This window comes from Daktulosphaira vitifoliae, unplaced genomic scaffold, assembly GCF_025091365.1.
Source record: "Daktulosphaira vitifoliae isolate Bord-2020 unplaced genomic scaffold, ASM2509136v1 Scaffold_4, whole genome shotgun sequence".
NCBI classification, from domain to species: Eukaryota; Metazoa; Arthropoda; class Insecta; order Hemiptera; family Phylloxeridae; genus Daktulosphaira; species Daktulosphaira vitifoliae.
The window spans coordinates 29,840,831-29,853,641 of NW_026099575.1; the positions used below are offsets into that span (position 1 = coordinate 29,840,831).

At 26.9% G+C, this 12,811-nt stretch overlaps 1 protein-coding gene across 2 annotated transcripts; it reads right to left on the minus strand.

Moving 5' to 3' along the window:
* Positions 1-506: 506 nt before the first annotated feature.
* On the minus strand, positions 507-9,381 carry LOC126903449 (protein disabled). Of its 2 annotated transcripts, none has more exons than XM_050681566.1 (6): positions 9,046-9,381; positions 6,270-6,487; positions 6,064-6,207; positions 5,340-5,483; positions 4,868-5,242; positions 507-4,800 (listed from the first exon to the last, which is right to left on the minus strand). In XM_050681566.1, the coding sequence occupies exons 1-6, from the start codon at positions 9,218-9,220 to the stop codon at positions 1,588-1,590; spliced, it is 4,269 nt and encodes a 1,422-aa protein (XP_050537523.1). In that variant the 5' UTR covers positions 9,221-9,381; the 3' UTR covers positions 507-1,587. The 2 variants fall into 2 exon arrangements, with proteins under 2 accessions (XP_050537523.1, XP_050537524.1); XM_050681567.1 differs by lacking the exon at positions 9,046-9,381 and adding an exon at positions 6,696-6,857.
* Between the last annotated feature and the right edge of the window lie 3,430 nt (positions 9,382-12,811).

Here is a 12,811-nt window from a genome sequence, read left to right on the forward strand (position 1 = left end):
TGCTTTCCTTAAATTAAATTTCTTAAAAAAATTTTTTTTAGATAAATAAACGCTGAAAACTATTTTTACACATTTAAACATGAAAACGTTTTTTGATAATATTGTTCTAATAAGAATAAGGTTTCTTTATCATTCTTAATTTATACATATGATTAACATAATTTTAGATGCATGGGTTTATTAGATAATGAGGTGACCAGTATTATCCACTGACCATAGTTGCCCCAGTCTCCCCTATCACATTAACACAGCGAAATAAATCAATTAGGATAACTTAAAACTTAATTAATAATGAAATAAACTTGGTAAAATGGCACTCTATGCCATAACATTTATTTTTTTAAAAACATCAATAATTTTCTCTATTAAAATTATTTCATTGAACAAAAACACAATAAGTCAGAAGTGCTTACACAATAATTGTAAAAATTTTAAATGAGATACATTAATAATATAAATCTAAACTAAAATATAAAAAATAATTATAATGGTTTTAACGATTTTTTAAATAAACAAATATTAAGTAGTTTTTAAAGCTGCTGTTTGATAAACATTATTCGGTTTTTATAAACAAAATAAGTTAATTTCATGAGAAATTATTATTTAAATCATAAAAATAATTCAAACATAACATAAATAGTACAAATATTTTTTACACTACATGAGATATTCATGATATGTGTAGGACATATAAGTTACATCTAAAAAAAATTAAGATTTTTAAAAATCTTGTAGTTTTATGTTTAAAATAATTTATGGCACTAAATTTTTTAATTATAGAAGTTTGTTTTTTGTATTTTATCAGCCAACCATATTTTAAACCAACTTTATGTTTTTGCTAGATATTTATTAAAATATGTTTTAAAACTTCGATAATTTTAGATTTTTACATGTAGTGTAATGGCTATAGTTTTAAACCGCATAATAGGTGGTCAAAGTCCATAAAATGCATGTTTAAAAAGGAACATTTTATACTTGAAAAATTACATTAACTATATGTTCGTAATATTAGCTAAATATTAAGTACACCTTTTAAGTATTTAAAATTAATGGATGGGTAATCCTGATAGGGTAGTACAATAATCATTTTTCACAAAAGAATGTTAAAACATAAATAGAGCAATATGAAAAAAAATATATAACAATGCAGACTAAAAAAAAACAAATTAATTTGTATTGCACATATGGAAATATATCACTTGTGAAATTATTCACAAAATAGTCCATACAAACACAAATTTACATATAAAAAATTTAATGAGATTTCATGTTAACAGAAATAGAGAGAATGAAGTAGTTCTGCGAAAATAAATATAAAGTTACATAGTCATTGATATTAAAATATACAGCAAATAATAATGCTATTTGAAAAAAAGTGATTGTATTTAAACACGAGGAAACTTATCACAGCTAAAAAAAATATTAATTTATGTTACGCTGTGTATAATTTGTCCATTGCTCAAAATTTACATAATATAAAATTGTTGATTAAAAAAGTTTGTTCATAAATTTATTTACTTTCTTAAAAACTTTCCTAAATTTTCTAGTGGTCCCCATGGATTTGGATTGGACCACATTTTGATAGTCTCATTCTTTTTTAGTCCGGTCTGGTCTTTTATTTCTGTTCTCAGTTTCGTGAGCAGATGAAACTTCACTTGAAGCAGACATTCTTTGTTTATTTGTTACTTCTTGGTTAAAGAAGTCATCATCCTCGAATGGATCAGCATTTCTTGAAAATATATTAATAGAATCTGATTTTTTTATTCCATCGGTTGCAACATTTTCTTCTTGAACTACCTTGTCGCTCTTTTTACCTGCGAACACATCGTCATCCTTAAAGCTAAATTCACTAGAAACACTTCCTTTTGCTTCAATAGCGTCGGGGGGTGTAAAATCATCTTCAAACGGTGAATGTTTTGATGTCGCATAAATATCCCCTTTTGAGTTAGAAGAATCTACTGAACGCTGCCCACTATCAGATCGTTTTGGTTTCCTCGTTGATGGTACCCTGTTAGTTGTTTTTGAACTAGTCGAAGGTGATGGTTTTGTTAAATAACCCAAATCAGAACAAGTACTGGTTGTTTTGGCAAATACGGAAGAAGAATCTGGACTTTCGTTCGTAAAATTATCATCAAAAGGTGAAGTTTGATTACGTTTTGATGGCCACATTTTATGTTTTGTTTTTTTTGGCCAGTTTTGTTCTATCTCAGATTCACTAAAATCCAAATCTTCTTGACTATATGGTTTACGGGACTGTACAACATTGCGTTCTTCATCACTCCCTTCGCTTCGTCGATGATATAATCGACGAGGTTTTCTAGGTGTAGTGGTTGATACATATCGACTTTTTTTAGGTAACCTATACCGCATTTTCAAATCCTCTTCATCGCTATTATCTACCGAAGGTCTTGGGTAACTTTTTGGATAGCTCATAGGCGGCATTGGCGGTCCGTAACGATCCCAACTGTATTGCTCTTCTAAGAATCTTCTTCTCCTTTCATACATTAATCTTTGATACTTTTCGTCTTCCCAATTTGGGGCTGATCCCATCTTTTGAATCCTTCTATCTATATCAGGTCGTGCATATATTCGTCGTTTGTCGTCCTTAGTTCGTCTACGCTCGTCATCGATATGAGAAGGTATTCTCCAATGAGGTGGAAACATATATGGTGACTCCCATTCACCACTATACATGTTTTCGTCGTCCCACGGAGATGGTTCTCTAAGTCTAGGTGATATCTTACGATTGTTTCTTCTGTTAGGTCGTCTGTCATAATATGGCTCGTCCTCATACATAGATTCGCCATCACTCCAACCGTTTTTCGACGAAAAATCTTCCATTGAACTATCTAAACTTCTTTTAGGTGTATCCCAATTGTCTTCAGACTCTTCACAGTCATCCCAACTAGACGAACATTTGCTAAGATTTGAACCAATTTTTCTCACATGCATTTTGGGTTTTGGCATTGGTTCATGATCATCTGAAACCCAAGGTGAGGTAGCCTTTTTCATAGCATTTTCCGTTGATTCAGCATCAAAGGTGGCCCAACAATGTATACTATCAATTGACTTGGGTTGTAATACTTCTTCCTTCAAACATGATGGTTCTTTTAATACATTTTCTAAAACTTCCTTTTGACATTCAATAACATATTGTTTCTCCTCTTGTTTAATCAAGTTCTCAATTTTCATATTGTCTTTCTGTATTTCAACGTTTTTAACTGCATCTTCTTTTTTGTTTGTAATTTCGTTTAATATTTCAACGCCTACCTTGGTAATTTTACTGTGTATTTCATCTTCAACAGCTTCGTCTACTACATCATTATTCATATTGTTCTCAAAATTTGATTCACTATCTTCACGATTTAATGAAATAACATTTGAATTATGTTCAAAAGTTAATTTTTCATTACTAATCACATTTATTTGTTGTTTTTCTTCGGATGTTGGTTCTTCAGTAGAATCAATATTTCTTAGAGCAGCGTATTTATCATTTTCTTCATCTCTAACAATCTCAGACGTTTTCTCCTCATCAAGTAATTCCCTGAATACCGCGTATTTGTCATATAACGATTTTTCTCGTTCTTTTTTTTCTTCGTCAGTCTTTTTAGGATCAACCTGTGGCAACTCCTCTGTATCTTTAGTAGTTAATTCAGATAATCGCAACGTCAATTCCTGAAGAGTCATTTTAGAAAGAGAATTTGGAGATATTTTTAAAGTATCAGCCAAATCACTAAACCCTGTTTTCGTTAATTGACTTAGAGTAATATCAAGGGACGTAGGAACAGATGACTTCAATTCATTGGAATTTGGTTCATTATTATTTACAGTAGAAGTGGATTTTTTAGTATTAACTGGCATAAGATAGTACTCAGAATCGAGTTCTTCTTCAATTTTTTTTTTAATTTCATTTTTTGGTTTTCTAGATGGCAAAGGTAAAGGCGGCGCTTCGTTTTCTTGTTGTGTAGATGTTATATTATAGGAACTAACATAATTTTCTATGTAATCGTAATGATCGTTACGCGATCTTGTCGGCTTAGTATTTTTAATAGGTACTTGCTGTTTCTTGGGAGGCAATGGTGGAGGTTCCATTGAAGATGAAGGTCGTGGTGGAGGTTCAGGAGCAATGTCAATTCGTTGAGGTAACGTCATCAATTTCATAACAGAATAATCATCATCTGGTGACGTAGGTTCTTCCTTTTTGTAATATTCAGGACTTGGCGTTTTTCTTGATTTTAATTTCGATTTATTTTTATATATTAAAGTATACTTGGGCGAAGTGGACACATTGTATGATTTTTGAGATTCTGATGGAAGTGAGACTCTAAGTAGACCTTGAATAGAATTTTGTGATGAAGAGCTATCACTTTGCATAAGTGGAGTTTTTTGTTTAAGCTTAGGGGATACCGGTTTTAAAGAATCGAATGATGAAAAGTCGGCAAATTCTATTTCAATTGAATTTGAATCATTTGACTTATTAATATTATTATTATTGTTAAAAGGATCTATTTTAAATGGATCTTCAACAAACCCTTGTGTATCTTTAAATGACAAATCAGAAGAAAATGAGTTACTCATCATTTTAGGTGGAAGACTTTGAGATAGTTCTGTAGTTTTATCATTTTCAGGCATGACTAATTGATTTAAAATTTTTTTAGGAGGGTTTTTAAGTTCTTGGAAAAAGTCTTTTTTATCCACATAAGGTTTACTACGACCAGTACCCAATGGATCTAATTCAGTGAATACATCAAATGAATCTATTTTTGGAGGACTATGATTACTAGTTGATAAATCATTTATCTGTAAGCAAATAATAGGAATAAATTATTATTTTATAAAACAAAAAAGCTTAAAAATGTATTCTAACCTTAAAATCAGCTGTTTTAAGTGATTCGCGAACTTCACTAGAATTTGTAAGGCTGAAGATACTTTCTGTTTCCTTATCAAACCAATGCATTTCCTCTTGGTCATTAGAGATAGTGTTATTACGAGCTCTACGTTCACCCGTACTGGGTGGAGGAGGTAATTTAGTAAGTGCAACTGCTGGAAGCGATGTAAAAGAATCACCAAAAGGGTCAGATGATGGAGGTGTGATACTTTCCATTTGAGACAATCCTTGCTGTAAATTATTCAGTTCTAGTTCCAAGTTCAGAAGATCATTAGCATTTGGTGTTGAATTCTTCAAATCTAATTTATCTGAGTATGAAGACTCTCGATTAAATCTTTTGTCATCATTTCCAATCTAAAAGAAAAACTAATTAAAATATGCAATAAAAATGTAAATATTTATCAGAAGAATAATAATCAATTATTTGTTATAATATGTATAAATAATTTACATGATCTACTTTTGACGTTGTATGAGAAAGAGCTTCTAAATATAGTCCACTTCCTTTCATAATTTGCTGTTGTCTCGTCATTTCTATTTCTTGTTTTTTTAATTCAAAAACTGTTTGAAAAAGATCTCTCATTGTTACAACAACCTAGAAGTTAATTAAATACTTAAGTATTTCTCAAATTTTTAACAACAATTCTTTATTACTATTTTGTAAATACATTTTTTAAAATTCAATAAGAACTTATGAAATTTAATTTGGTACTGAAAAATCAAATTTTTAACATACTAAAGTATTTATTATTTACTTGAAATTATTTCTTATACACAGGTTAGTCAACATCTTTTTGTATAAATCTTTAATTTTTTGGCAAATACAAAACCTTAGTCTTTAAACCTTTCTATAAGTTATTTAGATAAAACTACTTTTTTAGCATACAAAATAAAAAAATTATTTCAAGAGAAAAAACTATGAGCTAACACATAAAAAACTGTTGTCTGGGGCAGTATCTTAAAATTTTTAGCTGTATTTCTCCAAAATATAATATGAGCAAAAGAAATAGAGAATATCACAGAACATAAAAAATGACATCAACTTTTTTTACACAGTAAAAATAGTTATATTTTTTATTAAATTTTATTTTATCATTCACTAATTTCAAACCCTTAACATGAGCTTAATAAAATATTTTATTTAAATGATGCAAAAATTGCATTAAAATAATTACTTGACTAGCAGCTTTATCCGTTTTAATACCAAAAAATCTATGACCAGTATCTGGTGATCCAAAAATGTATCCAAATGCTCTTGAATCAACCATATCTTGAGCTATAAATGATATTTTGTGAATTGGATGGTGGTACAAACAATCCTATAATAGGTAAAAAATAATTTTAAAATAATTTCTGATGACTAGAAAACTCAGTAATTTACCCCAGTTTTTTCATCTCTTAATTTTAATCCATCAATAGCAACATTTATTGTAATACGCTGCTTATGCTCTCCAGCTGCTCTAATAGCCACTTTTAAATCAAATAATGCTTCTTGACACATTCTATCTCCCCTGGCTTCACTAACTTCTAAGATACCAATAAGTTTAGCCTTAAAACTAACACCATCTCCCATGAAACGAATAGCACCACCTTTTTCAGCTAGAAAATACAATAATAAATAAGTTACTTGAAATAAATATTAGAACAAATATACATCAAATAAAATAATTTAATTATTCTCGCAATTCTATTTTGTTTTCTTATTTTGTTAAAAACGTTTAAATTGTACAAACGACGACAATAATATTAAATTTAATTCAATTACAAATAATAAAATGAAACATATTTTTGTACATTAAAAACTCACATTTGAATGGACTTGTTTTTCTTCTAAGAGTTTGCATGATTACCTAATTATTTATATTTTACTACGTGTTTCGAATTACTTTCTTGAAATCGCGAGAATGTTTCTTAAACACCTACTAGTTTGTATCAAACTCGATGACAAGCGCACGGCAGGGTAAGGGTTGACTGAGTATGGCTAAACCACCCGGCCGAGGATTAATCAATATAACTCAGTCTGTACAGTAACACGACAAGAAAGTTGTGTATATATTTACCACGTCAATTATATTTTAAGTCTTATGTTTCTCATAATATAAGTAAAATACGAGTAACATTATTGTATATTGTATTATATTATACAAGTATATTGTATTAACTTGTGTTAGTCAAAAGAAATAACTTTTATTGCACCCGACATAAGAAATTAATATATTTTTTTAATCAAATACAACAAAAGTGGTAACTTTTAGTGCATGTACATTTATTATTTTTTATAACGATTACTCGAAAATTATATTAAAAAATATCTTTTTTAGAATATTTCATTCAGAAAATCACACTATATCGCATCATAACAATATAAGTCTTATTTCGTTATTACTAGAGTTATGCGTTTAAATGAAAATATATTAATTAATATTAGGCAAAATTTTAATTTAATACCAAGACGTCTATTTATGATTTAAATGAGTACTAACTATGTTTATAATGCTATACTTATAATTATTAAAAAAAAAATATATATATATATATATATATATATATAAGAAGTAGCAAATTAATAATAGTAATGAATGATGTCAATATGTTATGTTATCATAGTTTATCAAACATGCCAGAAACGATTATAGAAGAAAATAACAAAACATAAAATCATTAGACACAAACAAAAAATCATGACTTCTCAATTTCTTTTTTAGTATAAACTTAAATAAATCATAAGATTATACACATTACAGTCAAAAAATAGTTGATAGCTAAATATCGATAATAAAATTTAACAAATCATTACATCCCTTAAATTATAAATAATGTTTTCATAATTTATATTATGTTTAAAAATATAAAATTAAGAATATAGCTAGTCCAAAATAACATCTAAAGAATAAAGTACAAGAAATAAATAATTTATAAAAAAAATATATTAAATTACTAAAAACTATGATCATAGATTATTCAATATTCCCAAGAAAATTTTATAAAATTTTTTTTTTTTTAAATTCCAAATTTATTAAAGAATAATTTTATATATTTTTTTAATTAAAAAATGTACAATGCAATAATGAAAAATGCAAGTTGTGAAATTTTATGATTATACTAATTGTTCAAAATAAAAACTATTTATCAATGTACTTATTAAGATAATATACTTAATAATTATATATACATATATCATATAATAAAAATTGTTTACTCAAAAGAGTAAAATTAAAATGTTGAAAATGTTTTTTACAAGCTTTTCCCCAAATCATTCATATGTTTTTATAGAATTTAATGTTACACTTATAATTGGTATATATTAAAAGTAATAGTATAATAAAAAATATTTTACTCAAAATGTATCTTACTAAATTATAAACAAATTTTAGAAAAATATTTAATATCTTCTTTTATTGAGTTTTAAATTATAATTCAAACATTTTATTTATAATATGATTCAAGTGTTATTTTTTCAGATTTTTTGTTTTACACACCTTTTTGGTAAGCTTGCTCAACAACAAAACTTTACAGTAAGATATATCCGTAAACAATTTTAAAATTTCACAATACATTAATTTTGAGTTTGAATTAAAAATTATGTTCCATAAAACACATATAAATATATTATAATGATACAGGTATTAAAATACAAAAAATAGTACATAGTAAATATAGTAGTTAATTAGGTAAAGATATAAATATCAAATTTAAAAATTTTGAACAATAGAAAGTATTTTATTAAATTAACAATTTACAAACATACAAAAGTTTCATATTGTAAATTAAGTTAAATGTGTAAATTATACAAAACTCATTACTAAATTTTGTTAATTTATACCGAGAAACCATGATATTAATAATAATATAAATGATGTTAGACATATTCTTACATAAGACTATATAAAATTAATTATTAGGTATTTTATAATAATGCCCGAAAAGTAATTACATTTTATCAATTAACTTCTACAATTATTATACATAAATTATCATACAATATTATACAATTAAATTATCATTGTTTTAATTTAACTATAAGATTTCAAAAAAGATTATTAAAGATGTATCTACTTATGAAAAGGTCAAAAAAAGTATTTTTGTTGTATTATTTAAGCAACTCAGTTGTTTATTTTACTATAATACTGAAAATATAAAAACATCAATAATTTTACCTTTGGCCACAACTGATTGTCTATTAGCATTTTTCAATGTTCTGAATGATTCCTTTATCTGTATAAAACTCCTCTTAGGTACTTCTTTCAACGAATTTAATTTATTTTCTTTATCATCATTTTTATTATCCGTAGGATTTGAATTAGTTGACGTCGGCCCTTTAATTTGTTCCATTTATACCATTACATATAAGAAGTCAATAGATTCATTGTATTATAATCGTATAAACCAATATGTTTTATAATATATACAAAATAAAATGTAATGGAAAATTATTAAAATTGAACTTTGAAATCAAATTTCAACTCCCTTCATTAAAAATGTTATTATTATTTGGATACTATCAATTTATCAATAATTTTGTTTTGATTGATAATATTACTAAAATTGCAGTCATACCAATTCAAATTTTTCCAATTTGATAATATTGTATAAGAACACTGATTAAATGTACTGATATCAAATACATTATCAGTGATTATGAAATGTTTCTCTATAAATACTTTACGATATACAGCGCTATCTGTACAAGTAAAAGTTTAGTAGGTTAATAAATCATAAATCACCTGATAAGGATTAAATCCACGCAGAACTTTTTAAAAATTAGGAAAAGAAATGATGTTTAGGTAATGGATATTAATTAACCTAAATTAGACAACCGATAACTACAGGAAGATTGGATGACGTCAGTACTATGTCCATTATATAAGAAAGGGGACAAACAAAATTGTAATAACTATCGAGTAATTGCTCTCCTGAGTGTAGTATACAAAGTTTTTACAAACTGTATGTATTCAATGTTAAAAAGTAGTCCGATCAAATAATTGGTGATTATCAAGGAGGATTTAGATCAAGAAGATCTACGATGGACCAGATATTTATTGTCAGACAATTAGTCCAAAAGATGTGGGAGTTCGATAAAAAAGTACATATTCTCTTTATTGATTTTTAGAAGGCATACAATAGTAGCCATTGTATTAGCCTGATAAATATTCTTTAAGAGGTTATAATTCCTCAAAAATTAGTGAAGTTGATCGAGACTAGCATTATAGAAACATAAATTAAAATAAAAGTGGGAGAAGTTGAAATTGACCTAATACCAGTGCATCCAGGTCTACGACAGGGGGACTTTATGTCACCCGTTCTATTTAAAATAATGTTAGGAAAATTGATTAGAGAGACTAATATTAGAGCTCAAGAAGAAATACAATTATATGAGTACATGGAACTGTTGGCATATACGAACGATTTGGTCCTTGTGTATAAATCGCACAATGGCTTTAAAACACTAATTAACCAACTAAAAGAAGCAGTGAAGAAATTTGGTTTTAAAATAAATGAAGAAAAACCAGAGTATATGGCTTGAGGAGAAACGACAGTACAGAAAAGTATCCAGACCAAGAAACCACCGATTTGAGAATACAAAAAAATAAAAATTAGTGGAACTCTTTAAGAAACCCAACATATTAGATACAATTCAGAGTAGAAGATTAGAGTGGACTGGGCATGCCTGGCGTAATTAAAACCCACTATTACACATGGTAATGTCAGACAATCTAGATGGAAAAAGGCCTCTCAAACAACCATGACTAAGATGGGAAGACATGGTGAAAAGTAACGTAGAATCTCTAAATGAAAGACCAGATTAGATAGTAAGAGCAGCTGACAGAGAAGATAGAAAGATTGGATGTTTGACGGGATGGTCATAATGGCTGACTAAACCCACAGGAAGAATTTTTTACTATTTTTAAATAACATTAAAGTTGTTTCCTTCAGTACATGCAAGTACGCAAGTACACATGAGCAGTGTTTGGACGACAGACAGCTTCGTCCAAACAATATTCTGAAACATATATTATAAACAAGGCACTCAATCGTGTGCGTGCGGGTGCGGTTCAGCTGAAATCTTATGTATGGGTTTTAAACGACCGGCAGCGTTGTTCGTCCATACGGTAAAATATTAGTATATTACTATATTAGTAATTTATTTTTAAAATTAACTGCGTGTACGTTCGTCGTTAACGGTTGCTATAATAGTATAATCGCTATTATTATTATTTTCATTTCTATTTTCTACTATGACTTTTAAAATAATAATATATGTTTTATTTTATTATATTTAATTTGACAATTTTTTACACCTTTAACTAGCGGTATTATATTTAAAGTTGCACCCACAAGCCATCACTGTTTTTTCAATTTTAGACTATTGTGCGTAAATCTTGAAGTTATATTCTGTTTACTAACCTATGTAAACTGTACTCTCTGGCACAAATAATAGTTTTTTAAGAGTAATTAAATGTGAATAATTATTATTCACATCGCTTAAAAAGCAACATCATGCATTTCATTTTTGTAAATTTTACATCAGATCAAAAAACAGTTTCCTCTAAAATGTATAGAATCTATAATGATTTTTTTATTATTTGATTAGTGCATTTCAATTGAAAGTGTAAGTTCGCCATTCGAATCCCATTAATTTTACATGTGCTAGCGTAGCTAACTCATTTTCACTTAAGTGTGAAATAAATGGTTTATTCTCAATTATAAATAATTAATCACAATATATTAAAATTAAAATAACAGAAGTATAATAATAATGCTCTATTAAGATCATAAAAACTCTGTTATTTTTTAAGGCGTTGAAATTTTAACATAATTCTATATCTTTCTAATTTAATTATAATAAGAAACTTTTCTATTTTCGTAAGAGTTATTATTCTTACAAATATTCTGAATTAAAAATATTTTATACTTTCCATAATGTTTTTGAAATAGCTCAATCAAAGGTTTAATGCATTAATAAAAAATATATTAAATGACCTAATTTATGTCACGTTGAGAGAAGTATAAATTTATAACTCGTGCTAATATTTTGATTTATTATGCAGTGATCATATTTATACTTTTAAAAAAGTGCTATTTATAATGTAGTTTTATATTTAAATACATTAATTAGATTCCATTCAACCTCTGAAAATTATTATTTATTTAGTTAAATTTGTTTGCATAAAAACTTTTTATTTTAATACATTCATTACCGTAATTTATAATAACCAAGAACCACAATGTATAAAAATAGAAGCCGATTAAAACTTGATTAGCAAACTCGTTTTTTCAGTACATCGTAGTCCTACGGTAATAATTTGAGGTATAACACATTGTATTATACCTCATATTATCATAACAACTAACATTCACTAACTTAACAACTAATTTATTTTTAAAATCATTATAAAAGTTTTTAGTAAAATTCTTACTAAAAACTGACTTATTAATGTTAACTCTATCTCGATATTTAAAAAATTATAATATAAAATACTATTAAAAATTATAAAATTTAATTTAAAATGGTTTTAAAAATAATAAATGATTTCCATGAAAAAAAAATTAATAACTTTGTTAATGATCCTAACATATTACAAAATATCTACAAAAACAATATTGCGTCAACATTATGATTTAAAAGAATGCTTTCAAAACGAGATCATTAAGACCACATTTATACAATACACAATGTATATGGTCCATCAAAAATGAATCATTTATGTGTTTATAGTTATAAAATTCTAGAAATGTCGTCTTTTTCGATTTATATTATATAGTATTAAAATATTTTGTAGGCTTTAATCATTCTTAAAGTGGTTTATTTATCATTATGGTAAAAGATATTAACCAACATTTTTAGAGATTGAGAAAATAGTAACCTACAGGAAAGAACATCAACAACAATCTATAAACAACAAAGTGTTTTAAAATATATTA